The sequence below is a fragment of the Ursus maritimus genome, unplaced genomic scaffold, assembly GCF_017311325.1.
Source record: "Ursus maritimus isolate PB19 unplaced genomic scaffold, ASM1731132v1 scaffold_24, whole genome shotgun sequence".
In the NCBI taxonomy this organism is placed as follows: domain Eukaryota; kingdom Metazoa; phylum Chordata; class Mammalia; order Carnivora; family Ursidae; genus Ursus; species Ursus maritimus.
Genome location: NW_024424897.1, coordinates 17,424,778 through 17,451,251, shown reverse-complemented (window position 1 = coordinate 17,451,251; position 26,474 = coordinate 17,424,778). Strand labels below are relative to the sequence as shown.

The window sequence follows — 26,474 nt, the reverse complement described above, 5'->3', positions numbered from 1 at the left end:
TACATGGTTTGCAACTAATTTCTCCAATTCTGGGAGCTGTCTTTTCACTTTCTTGGTGGTGCCCTTTGAGGCACGAAATTTTAAAATTCTGCTTAAGTCCAATGTATCTATTTTTTCTTTTGTTTCTGCCTTGGGTGTTATATGTAAGATGCCACTGTCTAAGCCAAGGTTGCAAAGATTTGCTCCTATGTTTTCTGCTAAAAGCTTTATAGTTTTAGCTCTTACATTTAGGTCTACAATCTATTTTCAATTAATTTGTGTGTATGGTGTGAGGAAGGAGTCCACCTTTATTCTTTTGCATGTGGATATCCCGTTATCCCAGCACCAGTTGTTGAAGGGCTGTAGAATTTTTCAGCCCTGCTTACAGGGCTTGAGATGAAGGAGGCATGGGTGAGCAGGACCCAGAGTCCTCACTGGCCACCTCTGCTGGGGCTCCTCACTTCTAAGCAGGCCCCTGAAGCCCCAGGCAGCCAGGCCCTGCCCCTTCCCTTCTGTTGCTGTCCGAGCCTGAAGTTGCTCGCTGGCTGGGAGAGGTGGGATGGGTCTGGGGTCAGGGGATTGTGGGAATGGATTTTAGCTTTTTTTTTTTTTTCTTCATTATTTCAAGGACTCCCTGCCTTTCTGTGCCTAAGCATGGGCGGGCAGAGGCAAGAAGCTGGTTGGACTGCCCTAAGTGGCTGTCTATACAGAGGAAATGACTCACACAAGGGGTGGGCCCAGCCCAACTGTTTTGTTAAGTGTCACTAACCTCACCCTGAAGTTGTTATTTCCAACCCCTAAATCAGATTGCCCTCCCTGCTCCCAGAGACAAGGAAGGGGAGCAGGGCTGGGACTGCTCTAGAAGGGTCAGTTTGGCTGGTTTAATCCATTCTGATGCTATATGGATCCTTAAGCTAAGAGTGGAGAGCTCTGAGTCAGAAGTGTGGGGGCCTCACAATGCTGGGCCTCCAGGGCTTCCTCCCAAACCCCTCAGAATTAGCAGGTGCTTCCTCCTGCCAATGACAGAACAACGTGTCAATCAGGGTGGCGACCTGAGGACCATCTACCACACAGGGTTCGGAACAAAGCCTGCCTAGGCCACAGAGACCCAGGGGAGCTCCCTGAGGAAAACGGACAGGAGGAGCCTCACACAGCCTGGTGTACATACCTGCAAAGTCTTGTGGCCTCCCAGCCCCAGCTAATGGCTCCAACGGGAGAGACCACTATTCCCTAAGCCTCAGCTCCGGGGTCGTCCATCGCCTCCTCCTGGAAGCTTTCCTTACTATTCCCCAGTCTACACTCCTCCCGCATCCCAGCTGGGTCAGGGACCCCTCTGGCTTCCCATGGCATTCTTTGTCTACCCCCAGCCTAGCACCCATAAAGCCATTTGCAATTTTTCCTTTTTCTTTATGTCTGGCACAGCGTTATAACAGATGAGGGACTAAATCTTGACTATCCAAATGTCTTTAGTATGAAATAAGTAGCGTGGGGCAAGGGGACTGGAAGGAAGGAGACAAACGTGAATTGTGAGGTGATGTACGTTCATTGGTGAGGGCTTCTCTCTCCGAGGAGGCGAAGGAGACTACTAGGAAATGTTCAGACACAGTCCAGTGGCCGCAGGTCAGCCACCAGGAAATGATACTCCAGAGAAAATCTTTTGTTCTCTTAGGCAATAGAGACAAAACAGTGGGAACACTGGGTCCTTGGAGCTTTTGTGCACAGGCCTGGACGGAGCTCCAGCCCCCCTCCATGAAGTGGGGAGGGCAGAGCGCACCACTGTTGCCCTTCTCCCTCCCCTTTCCTACTACCTTCCTACCTTCTGCTCACCCAAGGCCCCACATCTGGCCAGTTCCCTGCCCCTTTAACAATAGGGGAAACCACCACCAACCAAGGGTCTAAGCCAGAGCAGCGCCTGCCGCTAGGAACCCAAGTCAGAGATACTAAAGGTACAGGATGCTGTAAACAACAGCTGAGTCTCAGAGGGGAGTCTAGCTGAGGAGTGAGACACTAGGTGTCTGCACTGTTTTCAGAAAAAGCGCTTTTTGTCCAGTCTATCCTCATTACATCAGGCAAAGAGATTTTGCCTGTACTCCTGTCTGGGGGAGGGGACCACATGCCGTAGGCGGTGATGAGGGGACCACATGCGGGCAGTGATTAGGATGAAGTTTTAGAATTCAAACTCTCCTCTGGAGTGAAACTGAGAAATCAATTCACAACCCCCCAGACTCCACAAATAAAAGTCCCCTTAGCTCCCCCATGGCCTGCTCCTTTCCTTCCCAGTACTTGTCACCAGCGTAATTATGACATGAGTAACGTCTTGTCTAATCCAGTGTCTGTCCCCAAGGAGCAGGGCCCTTTTCCATCCTGTTCCATCACTGTACCAAGCATGGTGCTTGGCCCAGAGCAGAGCCTTTGTGTTGAGTGAATTTAAAATAATGTTTTTTTTTTTTTTTTTAAAGAAAGACTGAATGGCTCTCATGGTTATACAACTTGACAGTGATCACCCTCTACTCCCTGCACTGTCCACCCCATGCCACCCAAGTGTCAAATAAATAGCAGTGACTAAGTGCCAGAAGCACAGAAAGAAGAGAACTACAGAGGTGACACACAGGGCAGGGCACCACCCTGTCCAAAGGCTGGCGGTCCACCGGGCCAGCGCGAGCAGGCGGGCTGCACAGCAGGGCCCAGAGGCTATCTACTGAGTGGGTCCTGTGACTCTGAGCAACTCGACTCCCGTGAGGCCTGCAGGGAGGCAGAGCCTACCCTGGTCAGACCAACCTGCCCACCCCAAGCACTTGATGGCGAACTTCTCAGTGTAAACTTACAAGTTAGCATCTCGAGAATCTCTGGAGAGTTCGAGAACTATTAATTATGCCTCTACTCTCCCAGGTACAGTGCTCGGAGCTAACATTACAGAAGGGAGCAGACACATTCTTTCATATCATGGAGCTGATATTCAAGTCCAGAGTCAGAAAATAAACAAGTAGACAAACTGAGAGACAATATTATTTCACACGGTGATGAGTGTTACAAACAAAGTAAAGCAGGCAAATGGGAAAGGGAGTCTCTGGGGACGGTACTTTGTGAGGCAGGGTGCTCAGGAAAGGCAGAGACAAAGGCGAGGAAAACGAGCAAGCCAGGCAAGGGTCCTGGCAGATGGAACAGCCAATGGAAAAGCCTGGGGCTGGAAGGAGCTTGTTTTGTCAGAAGCTGCAAGGAGGCCACAGAGTCAACACTTGGTGAGCAGAGGAGGAGTTTGGGTGACAAGCTGCCCTGTCCCATTAGCTCTCAGACCCCGGCAAGACAGGATGTCTGAGCCAATGCAAGACAAGTCAGATCCTGGACAGGAGTGAACTCAACTTGGTAAATGCCACTCTGTGGAGCCCTGCTGGGGCACACAGCCATACACCCTAGGGACAGCCCTCTGCTGCCAGCTCAAGCCAGGGGCTGCGGAGCCTTTCTTCTTCGCTGATCAGAGTGTGGTGACAGTCATCTGCTCATAACTTGACCCTGTGATATTCTGTGATATTCTGGGCCCTGATGCAATCTTCAGGATAGTAAAAATGAAGAATGTGACCTTCACTTATACAGTGACATGATTTATAAAGTCAGTCAATAAATGGTGTTGGTCCATCATATATTCATATGGAAAAATAGGACTTTTGACTCCTACCTCACACCATACACAAAAATTTATCCCAGAGGGATCATAAACCTAATTGCAAAAGGTAAAACAGTAAAGCCTCTAGATGAAAATACACGGGTTTTCAGAGCCTCACAGCTTTGGGTAGACGAAGAGTTTTAAAAATAGACACAAAACATATTAACCACAGAGAGATCGATAAATTGAAGATCATTAAAACCAAGAACTTCTATTCCATAAAAGACACCATTAAGAGATTTAAAAGGCAAGCCATAGACTCAAAGAAGACATTTGCTATATGTATATATGCTATGTATTTTTTTCTCCAATGAAAGACCTATCCATAATACATAAAGAGCCCCTACAAATAAATCAGGAAAATACACACAACTCAATTTAAGAATGAAACAATGACTTAAACACTTCCAAAAGAGGACTGGCCAATAAGGAAACGAAAAGGTATCAAAATCTTTGGTCATCAGGGAAATGCAAATTAAAACCACAGTGAGGGGCGACTGGGTGGTGCAGGGGGTTAAGCATCCGACTCTAGGTTTCAGCTGAGGTTGCGATCTCAGGGTCCTGGGATCGAGCCTGGTATCCAGCTCTGCGCTCACCGAGGAGTCTGCTTAAGACCCTCCCTCTCCCTCTGCCCCCCCCAACCCGGCTAGCACGTGCTCACGTGCTCTCTCTCAAATAAATAAAATCTTAAAAACAAAAAAAACCATGGTGAGATACCACTACAAACCTTTTAAAGTGGCTAAAAGTAAAAAGACTGATGATACCACTGGCTAGGATAAAGAGCAATGAAAATGCTCGCGTATTGTTAGTGTGAGTACAAGTCAGCACAAGCCCTGTTAGAAAATGCTTGGCAGTATCTACTAAAGGTAAACATATGCCTACCCAATGACCTGACAATTCCATTCCTAGATATATACCCACAGAAATGAATACAGAGGTTCACCGAAAGACAGTGCAAGACTGTTCACAGCAGCTTTCGTCGTAATAGCCAAAACCTGGAAACAACCCAAATGTCTGTTAGCAGGAGAACGGATAGGTGCACTAGGATACAGTCTTACAATGGAATACTACAGAACAATGGAAAAGAACAAACCACAGCCTCATGCTAAATGCACAGGTGAATCTCACAGACAAATGCTCAGTGAAAGAAGCAAGAGTACATATTGTATGATTCCAATGATATGAATGAAGTTCAACAACAGGAAAAATGAATCTATGGGGCTAGAGGTCAGGATGGAGGCTTCCTTTGCAGGGGAACAATGGTAGAAGGCAGGAAAGAGTGTTCTGGTGGCTGGAAAGTGTCTATATGTTATTTATTTATTAGTTTTTTAAAATGTTATTTTTAAAAAGATTTTATTTATTTGAGAGAGAGAGAGAGCACAGGCAGGGTGAGTGGCAGGCAGAGGGAGAGGGAGAAGCAGGGTGCCCGCTGAGCAGGGAGCCTGATGAGGGGCTCGATCCCAGGACCCAAGGGTCTATATTTTAATCTGGGTGGTGGTTACAGACTGTACATCACGTAATAATTATTCACTGAGATGTGTACTGAGGATCACTTTACATCACTCCTCAAAAACCTTCTAAAGGAAGAAATTATAGTCTTTTTAACAAACGGTGCTAGTACGACTGGCTATCCATATGCAAAAGCATCAAGCTGGACCCCATCCTTACACCATATACAAAAACCAACTCAAAATGGATCATAGATCTAAACAGAAGAGCTAAAACTATAAAAGTTTTAGAAGAACACATAAGAGCAAATCTTTGTGACCTTGAATTAGGAAATGGGCATAGATACGACACCGAAAGCACAAATGACGAAAGAAAAAACCAGATAAATTGGACGATGTCAAAATGGAAAACATTTGTGCTGTAAATGATACCACCAAGAAAGTGAAAAGACAACTCACAGGATGGGAGAGAATAGTTGCTGATTACATCTAAAAAGGGTATAGAATCCAAAATATATAAAGAACTATTATGACTCAATAATAAAAAGATTAAAAAAATCCAATTTAAAAATGGGCCAAGGTTTTGAGTAGACATTTCTCCAATGCAGATATACAATGGCCAAAAGGCACATAGAAAGATGATACTTGACATCATTAGTCATTAAAGCAAAGCAAATCAAAACCATAATGAGATACTACTCCTCACCCCCTAGGATAGCTGTAATAACAATTTTTACAGAGACAATAAGATCTGTTGGTGAGGATGTAGAGGAAAACACTGCTGGTGGGAATATAAAATGGGGTAGCTGCTTTGGAAAACAGTTTGGCAGTTCCTCAAAAGGTTAAATATAGAGTTACCATGTGACCCAGAAATTCTACTGCTAGGTATGCACCCAACACAATTAAAAATATATATCCACCAAAAACTTGTACATGAATGTTCTCTGCAGTATTATTGGTAATAGCCAAAAAATGGGGCAAAAACCAAATGTCTATCAACTGATGAAGGACAAAATAAAATGTAACGTGTTAATGCAACGGAATCTACAATGAATTATTACTCGCTGAAGTACAGATCAGGCTACAACAGGGATGAATCCTGAAAATGATATGTTAGTTGGAAGAAGCCGGTCACAAAAGATTACATATTACATGATTCCACTTTCATGTAATATCCAGAAGAGCAAATCTATAGACAAAGGAGATTAGTCGTTGCCAGGGGATGAGAGGAGTGAGGCCAGGGGAAGGAGAGTCGGATGGGGAGTCACAGCTAATGGCAAGGGGGTTCTCTGATGGGGGATGAAAATGTTTTCAAGTTAGATTGTAGTGATAGTTGCACAACTTTGCGAATATATGAAAAAAATGGAATTACACACTTCGATTAGGTGAATTATGTTGTATGTGAGTTATATCTCAAAAAAGCTGTTAGAAAAAAGGGTGTGTGTGTGTGTGTGTGTGTGTGTGTGTGTATGTGTCTATTCTATTTCACGGCCTTGGCCCCATCCTGAGGATAGGATCTGGAAGCTATAGGCCAGATGAGAGATGCGCATGGATGGAGCTGAAAAAGCAAGACTATCTCCCAACATGAACCCCAGACAGCAGCTGGGATAAACTTGGGGCTTTGTGTGTCCATGTGCACACAGGCATACGACTTCCGATCCGGGCTGTTCATGACACAAGAACAAATGTGAAATGGCAAAAGAGCTTGGGTCCACAGCTTTGACGATAGTTCTCAAGCCTCTGACCCACGGCTCTGCCCAGAAGATTCCCAGGGCTGGCTTCCCTCGGGTTATTAACAAAGTAGACTGACTTATATTAGAACAGCACTGCCTAACGGAAATAGAATTCCAGTCACGTGTGTCATTTTAAATGTCCTACTAGCCACATTTTTAAAATGTAAAAAGAAACAGGTGAAATTAATTTTGATAATATATTAAACCCAATATATCAAAAATATTTTCATTTTAACATGTCATCAATAAAAATTTATTGAGCTATTTCACATTCTTTTTTTCATACTAAGTCTTCAAAATCCAGTGTTTATTTTACACAGCTTATCTCATTTTGGACTAGCCACATTTTAAGTGCTCATTCAGCAGCCACATGTGGCTCATGGCTGCCATATTGGACAGTTAGTTCTAAGTCTGGTTCATGTTGCAAGATGAGTATTCTCAAAGCCTGATATTTTAGAAAATACAAATTTAAAAATAACAAGCGCTAAGGAGGAAACCAAGGCTCAGTGAGGTGAAGCAGAGGTTAAGAGCAGAGCCTACAGTCAGATGAGAATGATCTTCTCCACGGGGTCGATGTGAGATGACAAGAGACACCTACGGGAAGGGACTGGCACAGTGCCTGGCTCACACTGGCCAAGAGACATGAGGGGCTGATGAGGAGAAGGCAGAGACCGCTCGGGGTCAAGAGCTGGAGATACCCTGCCCCAGCTCTGAGACGTTTCCCCAAGGCCGCCCCCTGAAAAGCGTGCACACTCACTGGACTGGTGGGTGAGGACACCCCAAGGCTCCGCGCAGCTCCGTCATCCTCCGGGGGCTTCTGCTGGCCGCTCCCCTGGCCCTCTGCTCTGGCCGCCTCTCGCACAGGACTGGCAGGCGGCTGGGCCGAAGCGCTTCCCGAAGGGCCAGCGTGGGCAGTGCCTGACTGCTGCAAGCCCAGGGCGCCAGGTGCCGGCGCGGGCGGCTCCTGCTGGCGGTGCCCGTCTTGAGTCGCAGGGGATGCCTGGGCCGGGAGGGGCTCTGCGGGCACATCACACAGGCTGGGCATGCTGGCCTCCGGGCCGGGGAGGGAGCGTGAGGCCCGCCCCATGGCAATCTCCGCTTCTCCGCTCAGTCCGTTGGCTGGCACAGAGTTCACCTGAGCTTTGCTGAATTCCGACAACACCCTAGAAGGTTTTAAACAAAGACACCTGTGTGACAGGTTGCCCGTGAGAATGCCCAAGGCTACCGGGGCAGTGGTAAGAATGGAAAACTGCTGTTTTGTGATTTCAGAAACAAAACCAACAACGCCCTCCGCATCATCCGCTGCTCCCCTGCCTCCGCACAGTCCTCCTCCGACTCGCCTCACGAAATTTCTCCGCAGTGGGGACCTAGGCAGAGCGGGTGCCGAGTGAGCCGGGCTCCCAGGATCTCCAGTGCAAAAGCTCACGAAGCGGAGGAAAGGACTGATGTGAAGGGAAAGGGGCTGTCCTTTGCTCTTGCTTTCTGAACAGGCTACTGCGGGCCTGGAGAGCTTGCTCAGCCACGTGGCCAGCTGGGTGAGCAACCGTTTCCTCAAGCTGCGGGGGCAAAGCCCCGGGGAACAGTGCCTCAGAGCGGGGCTCCCCAACAGCACAAGCGGCTGAGGCACCACGAACGCACCCCCCGGGACATGGACTTAGGGGAAGTGAGAACCCACTCTGTTCCTGGAACAGTAACTGGACAGCAGGGTCGGGGTGAGGTGCAAGGGCTGGGCCGCCTCAGAGCCAGGCTATATGTGGGGTCAGAGAAGCCTGCCGTTCCCAGGAACCGCCTCCAGAGAACAGTGTACCCCGGAGATCAGGCATGAGTGTGTGCACAGGTATACACGGGGTGTGGACCCTCTTACTCCTCCAATGGGACTGGCTCTTCCTGCCTCTCAGGGGTGCACAGGGAATGCAAGGAGCCAGTGTTACTGCCTTTGTGCACACATTCATGCACACACACATGAAAACATACTCCTGGGCCTTCTAAAATGTGCACTGGCTAGGGGCTGCACCCCCTTCTCCTGAGGCTTCTGAGAATCCAAGTTCTGTTTCTGAAGTAAACCTACCTGCTGTCTCCTCTGCTTAGGAACCCAGGAGAGGATGTCATGGGCAAATGCAAGTTCATGTGGCAACAAAGCCAGCTGGGCCCAAGAGATCGCCCCTATCTGCCCTAATGGCTTAGACCGGGTCAGAAGATACGTCAAACTCCCCTTGATGTCAGCTTACGGAAATGAGGATTTTAGAATTCAGAACTTGATGTCTTCTGGCTGAGCGCTGCTCTTATGTACAACGTCAAAACCCTAAACAACATTTCAGGACATGCTAGCTAGTCAAGCATTGGTGACCAACCCATGCATTTATGGGCAACTGATTTTCAACCCAAGACACTGCAGTGGGGGAAGAACAGTCTTTTCAACAAACGGTGCTGGGATAAGTGAACAGTCCCATGCAAGAGAATGAAGCCACACTCCTATCTCACACAATATAAAAAAATGAACTCAAAATGGATCAAAGACCTAAAGGTTAAGAGCTAAAACTATAAAACTCTTAGAAGGAAATAGGTATAAATCTTTGGATCAGGCAATGGTTTCTTTTATGACATTCAATGGATAAACACCCAATAAAAAATAGGTTAAGTTGGACTTCATCAAAACTAAATGCTTTTGTGCTTCAAAAGGATACTGTCAGGGAAGTAAAAAGACCACATACAGAATAGGAAAAAAATCTGCATATCTTATATGCAAGTATTATCATATATCTGATAAAGGTCTAGTATCCAGAATATACAGAGCTCTTAACAATTCAATAGTACTAGAACAAATAATCCAACTGAAAAATGGGCAAAGGAGGGGCTCCGGGGTGGCTCAGTCAGCTAGGCATCTGCCTTCAGCTCAGGTCATAATCCTGAGGTCCTGGGATCCATCCCTGCATGGGGCTCCCTGCTCAGTGGGGAGTCTGCTTCTGCCCCTCCCTCTGCCTCCTCCCATCTCCCTGCTTGTGCTCTCTGCCCTCTCTCTCTCAAATAAATAAATAAAATTTTTAAAAAAGAAAAGTGGGCAAAGATTTGCAGAGACATTTCTCTACAGGTATACAAATGGATAGCAAGTACATGAAAAGATGCTCAAAACCATTAAACAGCAGCGGAATAAAAATCAAAACCATAATCAAAACTTTATGCCCCACTGGGTGTTATATGCAACGAACGAAACATCGAACTTTACATCAAAAACCAGGGATGTACTGTATGGTGACTAACATAATAAAAAAACATTAAAAAAAACCCAAAAAAACCAAAAAAACCTTTATGCCTACCAGGATGCCTATAATAAAACAAGACAGAGAATAACAAGTGTTGGCAAAGATGTAGAGGAAATGGAACTCTGACACACTGCTGGTGGAAATGTGAAATGGTAGCTTCTGTGGAGAACAGTTTGGTAGTTCCTCAAAAAGTTAAACACAGAGTTACCATATGACTCAGCAATTCAACTCATGGGTAGATACCCAAGAGAATTAAAAGAATGCCCACAGAAAAGTTGTACATGAATGTTCACAGCCATATTATTCATAGTAGCCAAAAAGTAGGAATAAAACAAATGTCCCCTAACTGAAGAACAGATAAACAAATTGTATATCCGCACAACGGAATATTATTCAGCCATGACCCATGCTATAACATGCATGAGCCGTGAAAACATGCTAAGTGAAGGAAAGCAGTCACAAAAAGCCACATACGATTCCATTTATATTCAATGTCCAGAATAGCTAAATCCATAGCTAAAGGGTAAGGGGTTTCCTACAGGGTGATGAATGCGTTCTTCAATGATACCGTAGTGATGTTGCACAGCCTTGTGAATATACCAAAACCCACCGAATTGGACACTTTAAGATGGTGACTTTCATGGTAGGTGAATCATAGCTCAACAAACAAGGAGGTGACCTATCAGAAGAAGGTGTAAATGTGTTGGTGGACTAGTTATGGGGGGAGGCAGGCGGATGCTGGTTCTTGCTCTCAGGCTCACTCTGAAAACAGGCCAATGAGAAGCCAAGAGTACAGCTTGCAGCGAGCAGGCACTGAGGCACTCGTGGGTTCTGGACACAAAGGGGTAGTCTCCACAGGCAGACAAGGGAGGGACATTTGCTAACCAACTGCGTGTGTCCAAACTATTGTGATGGAATGGGGCCATTCTGAGATGAACTAGGGAGGCAGATTTTTGACAAATGGTCCCTGTGAGGTCCCAGCTGCTCGTGGAGTCCTGAGAACTGGGGTGGTGACTGATTTACAGCAGGGCTCCAGCGTCCTGGCTTTGGCTGGCACACTGCTGTGGCCCCCCGTAGGTTCCTAAAGTTCATGGACTTCATTCCCTTCCCTGTAAAACATGCATGGTAGCAGCACCCACCTGTTAGGACCGTGCTCAAGGCTACGTGAGAGAACACAGGTAAACTGCTTAGTAGGGTGTCTAGCACAAAGCAAGCACTCAATAAACATTAACCTCAATCTGTTACTGTGGCTTCTTATCATCACTGGTAAGACTGCTTAGCCTCCATGGACCCGAATATAAAAATGTATGGAAAGGAGCAGAATTATGGAAATATTCACTAGCATTACCAAAATGGTTATCAATGATCAATGAATCCTCATCTGTTAGACAAATTTTAATGACAGAGTAGACTGCGTATTGGAATAAAGAAATGCCACCCAGCAGCAAGAAGCCTGTGTGATAAAGCAGAGCTTCTGCCAAATCAACGCCAAGGCCAAGGTGAAATCAAGTTCACAGAGCCTCACCAGAATCAGTGCTGGCCGCCAGGACCCAAAGAGAGTAAGAGAGACATATACATCAAGTGCAAAAAAGTCCTAGAGGGTTTTTTTTTTGTTCTTTTTTTTTTTTGTTTTTTTTTTAAGAGTTGAGATTTTGAAGGAAAGGCAAAAGAAAATTTTCAAAACCTTTGAAGAAAATGCAACATTGGACTAAAACCACTGCAGTCCATACACTTTTGTTCTGTCCAGCTCAGGGCACTGTTTTTCTTTTCTTTTTTTTTTTTTAAAGATTTTATTTATTTATTTGACGGAGAGACAGCCAGCGAGAGAGGGAGCACAAGCCGGGGGAGTGGGAGAGGGAGAAGCAGGCTCCCAGTGGAAGAGTCCGATGTGGGGCTCGATCCCAGATCGCCAGGATCACGCCCTGAGTGAAGGCAGACGCTTAACGACTGCGCTACCCAGGCGCCCCACTGGGCACTGTTTTTCAAAAACTGTCTATTCAAAAATTCTAGAACTTTGTGCTTTCATTTAGAAGACACTGGGGAAAAAAAGATGCATTCTATACATCTGTATATATGTGTACGTAGAGGTGTAGGTGTGAAATAAATAAAAGCATGGGCCGGAGGATCGGGATGACCACGTCATAACACAGCCCTGCCAAGAGATTCCGAGCCCGCGCTTCTCCTGAGCATGTGGACCTGCACCGTTCGCGGTCAGGGGTGCTCATAAAGGCACAGCGGAGGGCTGCATGTGCGAAGAATCATTTCCCCCAAGAGAAGGCCTTATGACAACGACTTTTGACAAATACTGCCAACCACGGTTTTGCAGCTGTGTGTATTGAGACAGGTAGTAGGAGAACCGACATCACAGGGACGCCAGTAGTAAAATGACAAGGACACCACCTATCGAACACTCACCCTGTGTCTGGCACTGCTCTGAGCACTTTACATACCTTATTAATTCTCCCTCGCATTCTTATCCCCATTTTGCAGATGAGAACATCAGTGTCAGATAGGCTGAATAAACGCGAAGCCGGCTAATGGAAGACTCCAGCGGTCTGGCTCCTGACTCCACGTTCCTAACCACTAGACTGCAGTCGTGCTTCTCAGTGATCACTATGATTCAGACCCAGCCAACGCAAAAGAATCTATTCAGGGCATCAATCCTCCGTTCACAAAGCAAACTGCAATTTGCTATTAATCATTTCATTTGGAATATTACGTGTTTTGTACTTTATGTTTAATTTGTCAATGTTTTGATTTTACAGTTGGAGGAGTTTTAAGCCCACGGTATTTATGCCTAATTTTAAGTTACAAATATTGAAGTAATATAATAAAAATAGGAGAACTCTGAAAGGTCAATGAAAGTCTTTACTCTTAAGACATACCCTCTAAGAGGGGCTGGCATCTGGGGTTGCACAAACAACGGCCTTCAAGCCTGGCTCTCACCGCGACGGTGCTCGGTGTGTGTTTGTGCATCTGTGAGCTCCCAGTGTGTGTTGGTTCCTCGCACCACTGCCCCGCGCTGGTCTGTACGCCCTGACCCTCTTGCCTCGAGTTCTTCCGTAACGCCAGGACAACACTTCCCACACAGGGTGGACAGTCACTGACTCAGTGACCTGAAGCTGGAGTTTTCCAATCACAAGATTCATGAAAGATAAAAGCAAGACACATGACGAAGACACATGGCTGGCCTGTGGGGGGAGGGAGAGAGAACGAAGGGCTCAGACAGGTGAACGAACCTGGGCTCAGACAGGTGAACGAACCTAAGTCACGCCACCAGCCCAGCAGAAAGGTGGGGATTGCTCCTTTCCAGCATGTTCTATCTAAATTCCTCTGTTTGATGTTTGAAAGTTCTATCTAACGTGCCCAGTGCCCAGAAGTCACTTCAGGGCTCTACCAGATGCTGTTACATGTGCAACTCACTCCCAGGCATCTGATCTGATTTCAGATAGCCCTGTGAAGGAGTCTCCATTTTAAGATTTATTTATTTGTCAGAGAGAGAGAGCACAAACAGGGGGAGGGGCAGGCAGAGGCAGAGGGAGAAGCAGGCTCCCCGCTGAGCAAGGAGCCCGATGCGGGACTCGATCCCAGGACCCTGGCATCATGACCTGAGCCGAAGGCAGAAGCTTAATGACTGAGCCACCCAGGCGGCCCATGGAAGTCTCCATTTTAAAGATGAAGAAACAACCTGAAAGAGTCAGCAGTTTGCCAGCCGTTACTGAACTTGCAAGTGGTGGAATAGAGCTTGAAATCAGATCCACTGCAAGCCAGTCCACACTGGCACCCGATCTGGTGTTATTCCTGCACCGGCTGGGAACCCTGTAAAGGCCTGAACCAAGAGGGTGGGGGCACCCAGAAGCAGACAAGAAGGTCCTAAACACAGGCTGGGGGAGCATGGGTCTGGCTGAAGTGCTTAATAAAATTTACCATTTTCTACCTATTAGATGAGCAAATATCCAAAAGTTTGATAATACTTTCTGCTGACAAGGCTGAGAGGACAAAGGTACATCCCTGACGGAGGGTAATTAGGCATATCTGTGAAAATCACACATTAAGGTATCCTTTGGCTCAGCAATTCTGTTTCTGGGAATTTACGGAACAGAGTTACTTGCATAGAATTAAAAGACTAACATACACGAGGTTATTTATAGAAATAGTGAACTCCAATGCCCATTAAATACAGGGCTGATTAAATAAACTAGCCAGCGATGGAAAAATATGCAATAAAAAAAAAATAAAGCAGCTCTGATAGGACACTCCGTAACAAAAACTCTGATATGATCTCTTCCAAAACAAGGTGTCAAACAGTGTATTTAGAATAGCTTTTGTGGGAAAGGGGGCAAGGATAAGAAATAAAAAGCATTTTAAAAATCTGTACATTCATATTTGTTAGAAATGCATTTAGAAACATCAGAAAAAAATGTAAGGAATTAATAATTATGGTGACAGAAGTGTGAAAGATTTCTCACCATATACGTTTTAGACTTTTTCTAACCATAAAAACAGATTATCTATTCAAAAATTACTGGTAAAAAGCCTGGATGAAGAAGGCTCTGCTGTGGCGAGCAGGGCATCACACAGAAATGGTGAATCACTACGTTGCACACCTGAGACTAACAGAACATTGTGCATCAACTATACTCAAATTAAAAAAAATGTTTTAAAGAGAAGGCTCTGTCCAGGCTCCCCTCACTGTTCCACAGACTCTCCCTCCACAACCCTGCTTGGCCCCTTTGTCTACCATCTCCTCCAGGCATCGCTCAGGGTCTGTGCCCTTCCAAGGCCTTCTGGGAGGTCGCAGAGGAGGAGCCTTATCCATTATGCTTCACGGCATTTTTTGGAAGTTGTAAGTATAACCCCAAACTGTTAGCTTCCTTCCCTCTAGAGGCAATAGTATTTTACACTGTGCCTCAGAAATGACGTGACCTGCTGAAGTTCACCCAGCGCCAGCACTGGATGGAGCCTGACCCAGCTCTGAGCCCTACCTAAATCCATTCTCCTCACTGCCCCATGTGGCCTCCAGTTACAGGTCTCAGCAACTCCAGTCCCTGAGGAAGAGAGACGATGTCCCCTTTTTCTTTATGCCCTTACAGAGGTCAGTGCTCAGTGACAGGCAGTCACATGCTATAGGAAGGGAGACTCAAAAGAGGAAGAGGTGGAGGAAGGAAGGAAGAGAGTGGGGGAGGAGCACTCACTCTTGCAGAGATGGGTCTGAATCCTCAGCATTTGCTGTCCCCGGGTCTGAGTCGTAGGACATGGGCTCCTCAGAATGGTCTGGACTCTTGGAGCCATTCTCTTGGAGTAAGCAGCTATCAGAGTTTAGGCTGCAAGACAGCTGGGATGAACTGGCCGTGTCCAGGCTGAGGGAGGAGGCCGTGAGCTTCCTGTTCCGTCGGATCTTGTGGCCTGAGTGCTGGACTTCGATGTCCTCCGAGCCTGAGGAATGGGAAATCGAATCCAGAGACTCTTTCCGCTGTAGTTCTGTCCCAGAGGTAGTGAGGGGGTCGAGCTCAGAGAGCGGGCAGAGGCCGGAGAGAGCCAGCGGGGTAAGCGTCCACTCGTTTAAGATGGCAGACTTGTAGGAGAGCTCGAAGGATAAGGATGTCAGTCCCTGCAGGAAGCTGAGGAGGAACTCCCCCTCCTCGGCGTCTCGGAGCAGGGCTGTGGGCTGGTAGTACTCGCACAGGCGGGCCGGCTCCTGGAGGAGCAGCTTCAGGTAGCACTCCATCAGGCCGTCGTTGAGCGCCAGCCTCAGCCAGGCCCGGCAGCGGCCCACGTCCGTGCTCACAAAGACCAGGTGCTCCAATTCCGAGATGATGTGTCTGGGGATGGGGAGGACAGGCTTGTTACCACTGAGGTCTTGTTTCACCCACTGGTTAGCAAGAGCCCATAATAACGACTGCCCAAACATACAGGCTTGAAAAATCGTGGATAATAGTGCTCTACGGGGAATTTAGAAATATTAAGCTATAACCCCCAACTTTTTGAGGCTGCTGCCATGAAGGATAATTGCCATTTTCATTACAACTACCTGGGGGCCCCTGACATCATGTGCTCATCCAGCACACATGTGATGAGCCCCTAATTGCAAGGTTTTTGGAGCTGTGAAGATACAGGGTAAAGACATGGTCCTGCCCTCAATCCAGGTAACCACCTTTCACAGGCACACTGAGGTGAACCCTGTTGTCAGTAGAGCTGGGCTGGGAGTAGGCAATCATTTCCAGGTCTCAGTAAGAAAAATGCCATAGAAAAGGGAGTATGTGAGCTGGGCTGCGAGGGATTTCAAGAGGCGAAAACGGAAGGAGAACTTTCTAGGCACAAAGGACTGACAGAAAAAAGGCACCATGGGTAGGAAGGCGACAGCTCTGTACCAGAAGTGGCGAGCACTCCGGTTACAACACGGGGAGGAAGAGTGGGGGATTGGGTTGTGAAGTCAAGTAATGCAGGGTCTTGAGTATCCGACTGGTGAGGCAAAGCGGGCCAGTGGTCCCCACGCCTGGCTGCGCATCGGAATCACCTGGGAACTTGGTCAGGATACAGATTCTGGGGCCCCAACCTAGTGAATCAGACTCCAGACTAGCACTGGAGAGCCTGAGGGTTTTTGCACAGGGAAGTGACTTGACCACAGTTATGCAGCCTTCTTGGTGGGCCGCTCTGGATAAGACCAGATCCCACATGTACCAAACTGAGTTCCTGAATCCTTGATCTGACGTAAACTCCCCTCCTCTGACTACCACGGTGCCCTGCGCGTGTCTCGCCCGTGGCAGTGCAGACCGTGCTCCGCGGGGCTCAGTGAATGAGCCCTGGTTAGCTTCAGCTGACTGGGCTAAAGACAGAACGAGATAAGGAGGGCACTTAGAAAGCCACCGTCACCCAGGAGTGGGGTAGGAACCTGAGATAGGGGAGCGGCAGTCAGCAGGAAAGGGAAGACAGAGACTGACAAGGCACCTCGGGCCAAAGGTGGCATTAAGTAGCCCTTAGAGGCACAGTGCCAGCTACTGGTGCCTCAGCCTGGGCGGTCCGTGGCCGGGCCACGGAGACAACCGTCCCAGGGTGAACAGTCAGATGATCTGGATTCCACTTTTTTAAAAAAAAGCCACACCTTGTAATGAGTATAATATTTAGCAACATAGATGTTCAAACATTCTAAGGCAGGGTCAGCAAACTTCTTTTGTAAAAGGCCACAGAGTGAAGATTTTAGGCTTTGCAGGCCACACATTCTCTGCTGCGACCACCTCAGTTTGCCACGGTGCGGTAACGGTGCTCCTAAGGGGGACCGGCGGGGGCGTGCAGCAGCCCCAGCCACCGCCTGGGGGCTCCTGAGGCTTGGTCTAACAACAACCCCTACCTCACCCATCTCTGTTCTAGAACACAGTGTCTCTGTTGCTTTCCCGTACAGCTGGCGAGGGAGAGCCCCACGGCCCCCACTCGGAAGCTCCTCCCCACAGCAAAACCTGCCCAGCTAATCTCACTTGTGGGTGATGGCTTTCAGAAGGGGCCAGAAGACAGGCTGAGGAAGAGGCTTCTGGTGGGCGCTTTTCTTCCTTTTCCCTCCAGCCTCGGCTCGGATGTGCTTGGCGTGCAGGCCGTGGATAAACACGGCCTCCAGGGCACTGCACATGGCGTTGGCATCTCCGTCTTCGCTGGTGACCGCCGTGTCCGAGGACACGTACTGCTTCTGCAGCGCCTTCACTGATCCCACTAGCTTCTTCTTGATGACCTAGACAGCGTCAGATGTAACACAGCCATTAGACGATCCTGCAACGTGACGGCTTAGCGCCACATACACACGCACCCACACGTGTGCACGCGCCTATGTGTGTGTCTGTACAGCAAAACTCACACAAGCTAATTATAGAAAACAAAGACAAAGCATAGAGAAGAAAAGGAAAATCACACACTTACACCACCCAGGCAGGGGTACTGATATATATATATATATTTTTTTTTCAAAGATATTTGTGTATTTTTGTTCTGTTCTATTTTTTAAACCGAACTTCAAAGGAAAACAACAACAACAACAACAACAAAAGAAACTGAACTTCAGTGAATTGATAGCCAGAAATCTTGTCTTGAAATATGGGCTCCATCACAGTTACAGCTACAGAAGCTCGGGGAAGCCACCTCGGGCAGCGGGGAAGCGGGCTACCTTATTCATGTGACTACGGTCCCACCAAGAGGCAACAAGTGCTGCTTTCGAACAAAAAGACGGGAGCATGGTCTACACTGAGAAAGAGCCTCCACGGGGCAGTCAGAGGCCCAGGTTAGTGTCAGTGCTGTCCGGTCACCAGCTGGGTCCCCTCGGACATTTCGGTGAACCTCGCTGAGCTTAGTGTCCTCGTCCGTTAAACAGAAAGCATACTTCCTGAACCACAGCACTGCAGGGACGACCCGGAGGGCAGGACAGGTCTTTTATTCATCCTTGTGTCCTCGACACTTGGCACGGTGCCTGGCACTTGTAAGTACTCAGTTAATGTTTGCTTAGTAAATAAATTATAAAATACATACATATAGAATCCTTTGGAAATATAAGGACTGTTCAGTCATAATATAAGCGTGTCAAAATTACCTAAGTGTTTGGAAAAGGACTAGAAGGGAATGAAGAGAAACTGGTTTGAATTGTTCGCTGACAGGATTATGGATAAATATTTTACTGTTTTATTTTTATTTTAGCCCAAACAGTTCATGTTAATGTTCTCTGCAAAGTCAAATGTTCTTTTTTTTTTTTTTTTTTTTACAACAGCTTTAATGAGACCTAATTTACATAGCATAAAATTCACTCAAAGTCTACAGTTCAGTGGTTTGGGTATATTCACAGAATTGTGAAACTACAGCCACTACCTCATTTTTAGACATGTTCACCGCCTCAGAAAGAAACACCATGTCACTCCCTAGTCGCCTCTCCCCCAACCCCTAGCAACTACTCATCTACCTTCTGTCTTGACGGACTGACCAATTCTGGACATTTTGTATACATGGGGTCATACAGGGTGCAGCCTTCTGTGTCTGGCTTCTTTCACTTGTCATATTTCTAAGATCTGTCTACACTGTTACATGTATCGGGACTTCACTCCTTTCTATTGCCAAATAATATTCCACTGTGTGGACACCCCACATTTTATTTACCCATTCACTGATTAATAGATGTTGGGGTTGTTCCCACTTTTGGGCTATAATGCTGCTACGGACCTTCATGCACAAGTGTTTGTGCGGACGTAAGTCTTCAGTTCTCTTGCGTACAGACCTAGGGGTGGAACGGCTGGGTCATGTGTAACTCTGGGTTGAACTTTTTCAGGAACTGCCAAACTGTATTCCATGTTGGCTGCACCATGTGACATTCCTGCCAGCAATGTTCTAATGTCTCTATAAGGCCAACACTTAGTATTACGTCATCCCAGAGGGTGTGAAGAAGGCTCTTGGGATTTTGAATGCATTCGCCTAGTGTCTAATGATGTTAGGCATCTCTTCATGTACTTATGGGTCATACGTATGCCTTCTTTGGAGAAATCCTTGGTCTTCAGGTAGCCTATATTAAATCACCATCATCTTTTGTAAATTCCCATTTTATCACCAATCAGATGTTCTAGAAGGGGCAGGATGTCCTCACAGCCTTCTTCTGTTATAAGTTTCTCAACCTGAGGCCTCGCTTTCTGGACAGTCCTCGTTCATTTCGAAGTGAAAAAAATCAATGAAATGGCTGTCCCGTGCACCCTTCCCCACCCTTGAGCCTCCCTTGCTGCCTACCGGGATGGCAGCCCGGGGGTCCAGTCCATTCTCCACCACTGAGAGCATTTCCACGCACACAGCAGCTCCCTCGGAGAATCACATGACACCTGCAGAGACAGATCGCGGCCAGATGAGCAAGTTCCAGCTCACCACCCCCAGCCAATTCTCCCCCCAGCCCCAGCAGGCCGCAGGAGGTCAGCCCATCTTCCTCAAACTGCAATGGAAGGGCGTTTGAATACAAAAGTAAAAGCTAAGAGTGGATTTTAAGGAAGGAAACGAGGGGAAAAAAACACAAATCTGAGGGCTCATATCTCAGGAGGTGAGGAGTCCTGTGTGCTGTGGGTGGGTCCAGCCCAAGCAGTGCAGGGAAAGGGCTTGGAATTCCACACCAAATGCTGGCCTGAAAAGCAGGGCACGCAAGGCTGATTTAGACACGGAGCTAAGGGTGCAAGGGGGATGCTGCAGCTGAAGGTGCCAAGGGCCCACCTGGACCAGGAAGCAGGGGCTCACGATTCACATTCGGGGCCTGGGCCCTGCAACTGCCCCCTCTGACTCCTGTCCCAGTCCGGTGTCTGCCAGCTGACAGGGACAGGAACAACTGAAACAGCTTCCAAAGGGAGGGTTCTCTGACTACATAACTGCTTCTCCTTCAGGCGCAGGGTCTAAGCTGGAGCAGCACAGGGATGTGTCTAAAGGGAAATGGGTTTGACTCCCGATTTGCCACTAACCAGCTAGGCATGCCGGGGCACCGTATCAGACCTCTCTAATGGACATACGGATATGGAAAATGCCTAGCGCAGGGCCTGAAGGCACTAAGGAGAAACGGCGTCTACAACCCTAGTGTTTGTGGCCATCTAAACCTACAGGCCAAGGCTGCCAGGGCCTGAGTGCGCATGCACAGAAAGCTGCAGTAACTCCCTCAGGCTAAATCCCTCAGGGCACTTGCTTCCTCCTGGGGGGTGGGTGAGGTAGGAGGGCTTCAACCTGAGCCCGAGGGGGGCTGCTGGCTGGCCTGGCCCTATCCCATCCACTCGGATGGACCAGGATGGCGCCAGCACCTTCCCATCTAAACACATCTCTAGTGACTACACAGCCGAGCATGAGGGGAACCAAAAAACTGGTCATCGCTGTCTCTGTTCTCAAAAACTCAAGGCCCAAAGAAGTTAATAAAACCAAGGCATGCTGAATGGATTTTGTACTCTTTACATATATTGCTTCTTGCACTCCTCCTATCCACCCTAGGAGGGCTGTTTTAGTATCCTGATCTAACAGATGAGAAATACAAGCTGACCCAGGTCAAGGAACTTCCCAGGATTCCAGGGCTGGTAAGTGGCAGACTCCACCACCTCCCACTAGGATGATGTCAAACCTTCTGGAAGAGGCAATTGTGAGCTAGGGCCAAGGGGTGGGTAGGGAGGGAGCAGGGGCGTCTGGGAGGAGGGCTCTTCAGCTGGGGGCCCAGGTGAGGGGCGCAAGGGAACATCAAGGTCAGCCTGGCGGGAAAGACGAACAGAGAACAGTGGAGCATGGAGAACAGCAGGGCGTTAGATGCTCTGATTTATGCCCTGGCCTCTGGAGCTGGCTGAGGGTAAACAGGACCCAGAACCAACCTTCCTCAGGAAGGGCATACAGAGGGAGGTAGGTGTGCATGGGGGATGGCCCCCACAGCACCAGCCCTGGTCAGCGCATGACAGATTGCCGGGAAGAACGCTGGCCCCCTGGCCACAGCCCCTGTCTGACTGCCTCTCCCTTTACCACATTCCCGGCTCCTACCCTCCTGGAGTTCTCAGGACCCTCCCCTGCAGACCAGCTCCATGCTCGGCCACCAGGGATATGGGAAAAGGGGATGGGCTGCAGTCAGAGTCCCTCCTGAAATGGTGCCTGATCCTGGAGGCAAAGTTTCTTCAAGGCTACCCTATGGAGCCCTGCAGGTCAAGTCCAGGTTCTCTGGCTCCAAGACCCTGGCATCCAATCCCTTTCAGTAATTCCAGAGGCCTAAGGCCTCCCTTCAGGCCTGTCCTTCCAGACAAAGCCTCAAGCTCCAAAACTGCCCTTCTCTCTGCCAGCCTTATGACTTGGGCCACAACAATTTGAATAGTAGGTCCCTTAAGGCCTCATTAATTAACAAACCGAAAATAACAGAGTATTCATTGGAGGAAGGGAGGCTTATCAGTAAGTGGGTGCTGTGGTGAAGTCAGGGTCTGCTAAAAAAAACAAAGTCAACAGATGCTGAGAGGTCAGAGCAGGGCCAGATAGGAGAAAACTGTGGCCTAAAACAAAATATCAGAAAAGCCACAAAATGACAACAGTGCAGAGAAATCCAGGAGAACAGCCACTTGACAATTCACAAAATAGAATGAGACTTTGGGGTCAGGCCAAAGTTAAGGGCGCACCTTTCTTTACAAGAAGCCGAAGCACCCTACCGAGGCCTATCTGTTCCCTAATGCCTCAGGGAGGCAGGAAACCAGCTCTGAGGCAGGAACGTGACAATCTATGAGATCTCTGGGCTCTGGGTCTCCTGACTGCTAGGTCAGCACTCCAGCAGGCTCCTGGGCGGCCCAGACCCCCAATCTACCATCCTAAGGGACTGGCTTCACTTCCTATCCTCGGAATAGTCTTCACTGACACCAAGAACCAAACCAAAGAGGGGTGTCTCTTCAGGAGACCCAGGCTGGAGAGCAAATAGAGAGCTTCAAACATCACAAGAGCAGTTGAGCAGAAAAGGTGAGTGGTGTCTGCCTTTAGGAAACTCCAAGCCATCCTAAGTCTACCTCTGGCCCTCAGTATTGATTCACCCTGGCACAGGATCTCATTCTCTAATCTCATTTAATTTTTAAAGCAATCCTGTGAGAGGAGGCTGATTATCCCGTATTTCACAGAGGAGAAAACTGAGGCTCAGTAGAAATGGGCCTCAGGTAAGAGAATTCTCTGGTTCCCTCATTCCAAGTTCTGTGCCTTTCACCAGATCAAACTGTCTCAGGTCCTTGGTTCAAAGAGCTGCAGGCAAACTTATTACTCATAGACTGTTCAGGCGCCTTCAGAAGCTCCATTTTATCAAAGAAGGCATAAAACCAACAAGAAACAATCTTGCTCATCAGACCTGTAGCATACCGAAGGGGGAAGTCCCCACACACTCAGGTGCCACATCTCCAATAGCTGGTTTTATAAATGGAAACAGGCACTGGGACCCCGACCTTCCCAGAAAGGCCAATGGTGCCCCTGGCTCAGATCAGGGGAGCTTGCTTTCAAGAACTGTCCTGTTCCTAGACCAGCCCTGTAGATACTCCAAAGTCCCCCTGGAGTGCAGGTCTTTTCCATGGTAGCCAGGTTTCAGAACTGTCCTTTCTTAAATGTTCCAACACACAGGAAGGAAACATCCTGGTTGATTTTCTTTGTTATATGGCCTTCTATATACTTCCAATTACACTTCCTCCAGAGCCTAAGGAAGAATGAAAAGAGGAGAAGGGCTCAGATGAGACTTACATTAAAAGAAGAAATGGATGACCTGGCTTCACCGCTTTCGAAACACTCCATTCATCAGTAAACAGCAACCTCCTGTTCTTGGAGACTTCCCCGCCATCCGTGACAGCCTCGTCTCTACCGCCTGAATCCGATCCTGCACCTGGCTGTGCAGAACAACAGGCTGGTGTTTAAGCTCTCCAGCTGCTGTACCAGGTGATGAGTCAGGGTTTTCAGTTGGAAACGAATGACAAAGTTATCTTCTGATTCAGAAAGGCAGCTGATCCTTCAGACATGTGAGTGCTGAGTGAGTAAAACAGCACCTCCGTCCACCTGAAGAAAGTTGGCGTTCTGGACAAGGGTCCTGTGAGGGGTGGGAGGGGTGTGTGTGTGTATGGGGGTGAAGGCAACTGGGCCTCTGAAGCAACTGAATACCAGCTGGAGGGCAAGAAACTTCTAGCTCGTGATTCCCAGTCTAAAGGCTAGTGGGTGAGGCCAGAAATGTGGTCTATGAACCCGGGGTATCTTTCTTTCCTCCCTCCCTCCTCCTATCCAACAACACCCAAGTCCCCCATATTCTTTTTTTTTTTTTTAAGATTTATTTATTTTTGAGAGAGAGAGAGAGAAAGAGAGAGAGAACACACAGGAGTGGGAGGAGGGGCAGAGGGAGAGAGAGAGAATCTTAAGCAGGTTCCGTGGCCAGAGTAGAGCCTGACATGGGGCTCCACCTTAAGACCCATGAGATCATGAGCTAAGCCAAAACCAAGAGTCGGACGTTCAACCAATTGAGCCACCCAGGTGCCCCGTGTCTCCCCCATCCCTTAGAATTCCAGCAAGGACCAAACTCTGCATGAATGAAAGCAGAAACTTTGTCCAACTCATTCACTATTGCATTTCTAGTGCCTAGAACAATGCATGACACACAGTGGTGCTCAAAATACACTTGCTGAATGAACAGATGAATAAAATAAAAAGGCTCAGGGCAGGTATCTCCATTCCAGACTGTAAGAAGTTGAGGTATCAACTTTTCAGTGGTAGGGCCACTGTGGAACTCCTTCCATTACACCAAGCTGCCAATGGGCTGAAAACCCTTCAGATATATCACACCTTAGTGGGGGGAGGGGGATACTGAAGGTAGAAGGGCATTCAACTTTCAAAGAAGGAAGAATATAAATGGCAAGCAAAGACAACGGGTCCTCTTTGGGGCCCTTTATAATTGCTGTGAAATGGCCAATCCTTTGGAGCCTGGTCACCAGAACTAAGACGGGCTGTGCATCCAAAAAGCCCAGGAGATTATAAATGTTAACAATGGGGCCTGAGAGCCTCAAGAATGGGTAGCTACTTTGAGATAACTTGGCTCTCTGAGTTCATGGGTCCTCAAAATGGTCAAAACTCAATGATCCAGTACCTACAAAAAGGGGAAGCAATTCAACAGCCACTGAATCGACCTAGGCCTCAGCCTCCCCAGGACCCTATACACTTCACAACATGTAACATCAGCTCTGGTACTGTGTTTCCCTGTGGTCGGTATTGGGACTAATCTGCAATCAGCTCTGACTGGGGGGAGCACTGGGGGAGGGCCCTTTCAAAGTGCCAGGACAAAAATTACGGACATGGTTCTGTGAACACCGCCAACCCCATATAGGGAACCCTCTGAGTTTCTAGAGATTACCATCCAAAAGGAAGTGAGAAGTTTCCACTGTCCCAGGCTGAATGCGTAGCCATCCCTCACCTTCTAGGTATTTGGATGATGCCTACCATTTCAGCAGGTAACACATGTCATGTCATATGAATGTTAGAAACACAAACCTTGAGGACAACAGGTACAGGGGACCAGACATCCAGGAAAAACCCCTGAACCACAGAGGGTGGCTCTCTACTCCTCTGCACTTATTTACCATCTGAGGCCCTGCACCCATCGAGCTCCTCAGCAGCTGCCCGGCTCTGAGAAAGCACCTTGATTTGGCTGTTGAGGGGCAGCAGGTGGGGTTGGTAGGGGACTGCACTAAGTTCTCAGATCAAATGGGGACCACGTCAAGGGAAGAACCGGCACAGAGTTGGGGTGAAAACATGGAGACCTCATTTTAATAAGATTGGGTGGGGGTGGTAAGAACTGGGGCAGCAAGAGTTGGGGGCAGTTTAGCAGAGACTTAGGGATGAAGTGTCCTCAGGATGGCTGGAGGTGATAAGAAAGTATGTGGTGGGCTAGGAAGTTAGGGGTTGAGTCTGTGAGGACAGAAGATGCATGTAAGACTTAGGATAGGGCTGAGATCAGAGTTATTAAGAAGAGGGGCTGAGCTCAACAGAGCGTCTGCTTTGGTGGTAGGTAGTAAATGAGGGTGGGTGGAGGTGGGGTGTTACGGCTGAGTAGACCTTGGGGGGGCTGAGCAGGGGGACCGGGATAAGAAAGCTGAGCCAGAAAAGAGGAAAACCAGAATGGTGGGGATCAGAGGAGGCTGGCGTGGAACACTGGTGTTGCCAAAGGGGTTAAGGGGTGAGGATGAGATGCGTTAGAGGGAGGCGGAGGGATGTGGCTGCGCTGGGGGTTGGAACTGGGCTACCGTGGGGTCAAGAGTATGGCTGCATTTACGCAACACCAGTGGTGAGGGGGTGGGGGTAAGGGCTGGGCTCGGGTCCCGGGCGGGAGAAGATGGAGGGGACGGGTCGACAGTGGCTGTGCGGGCTGAAGGCTCGGGTCCGAGTGGGGTGGGGTGAGGGGCTTACACGGGGAAGAGAAAGGGCTCTAAAGCAGGACAGTTTCAAGGCAACCAGGAGTTTGGGATCACGGACAGGGCTGGTGGCCCACCGCCCGTTCGCGTCTCGGCCCCGCCGCCCCTTCTCGCCCTCCTCGTACCCGACCCCGAACTCACCAGAGGGAGCGGGGACCGGGCGGGGGGCACTCCTGGCCGCTGCAGCCTCTAAGCCTCCGACCCGACGCTGCGGCCTCTCCGCCACTGACAACAGGAAACGGCGCTCGCGGAGCCTGACGCCATCACGTCGGTTCGGCGCCCGGCCCCGCCCCCAGCCCACGGAGCCAATCGAAGGGCGGGAGGGGCCGTGGGGCGGGGCCAGCGTTTCCGCAAGCCCAAATTGGCAAACCCCGAGCAGGTGAGTGATCTGGGAGGCTCGCGACTCTATGACCCGAGGTGTGCGCGCGAAGAGGTGAGGCCACTAGGCGAGGCCACCAGCGTCGGGCGGAACGTGTCCT

General features: G+C 48.6%; 1 protein-coding gene across 5 annotated transcripts in view; it reads right to left on the bottom strand.

Moving 5' to 3' along the window:
- The window catches only part of PLEKHM1 (pleckstrin homology and RUN domain containing M1), a 46,068-nt gene extending 19,826 nt beyond the window's left edge, over window positions 1-26,242 (bottom strand). For 2 of the 5 annotated variants that reach the window (XM_040640460.1, XM_040640464.1), the window contains exons 1-6: window positions 26,137-26,242; window positions 23,291-23,433; window positions 19,826-19,914; window positions 17,554-17,801; window positions 15,277-15,903; window positions 7,579-7,984 (exon numbers count right to left, since the gene is read on the bottom strand). In XM_040640460.1, the coding sequence (XP_040496394.1) occupies window positions 7,579-7,984; window positions 15,277-15,903; window positions 17,554-17,801; window positions 19,826-19,873 (1,329 nt within the window). In that variant the 5' untranslated portion in view covers window positions 19,874-19,914; window positions 23,291-23,433; window positions 26,137-26,242. Of the gene's footprint in view, window positions 1-7,578; window positions 7,985-15,276; window positions 15,904-17,553; window positions 17,802-19,825; window positions 19,915-23,290; window positions 23,474-26,136 lie in introns of all 5 variants that reach the window. The other 3 variants (XM_040640462.1, XM_040640461.1, XM_040640463.1) reach the window with 3 other exon arrangements.
- Between the last annotated feature and the right edge of the window lie 232 nt (window positions 26,243-26,474).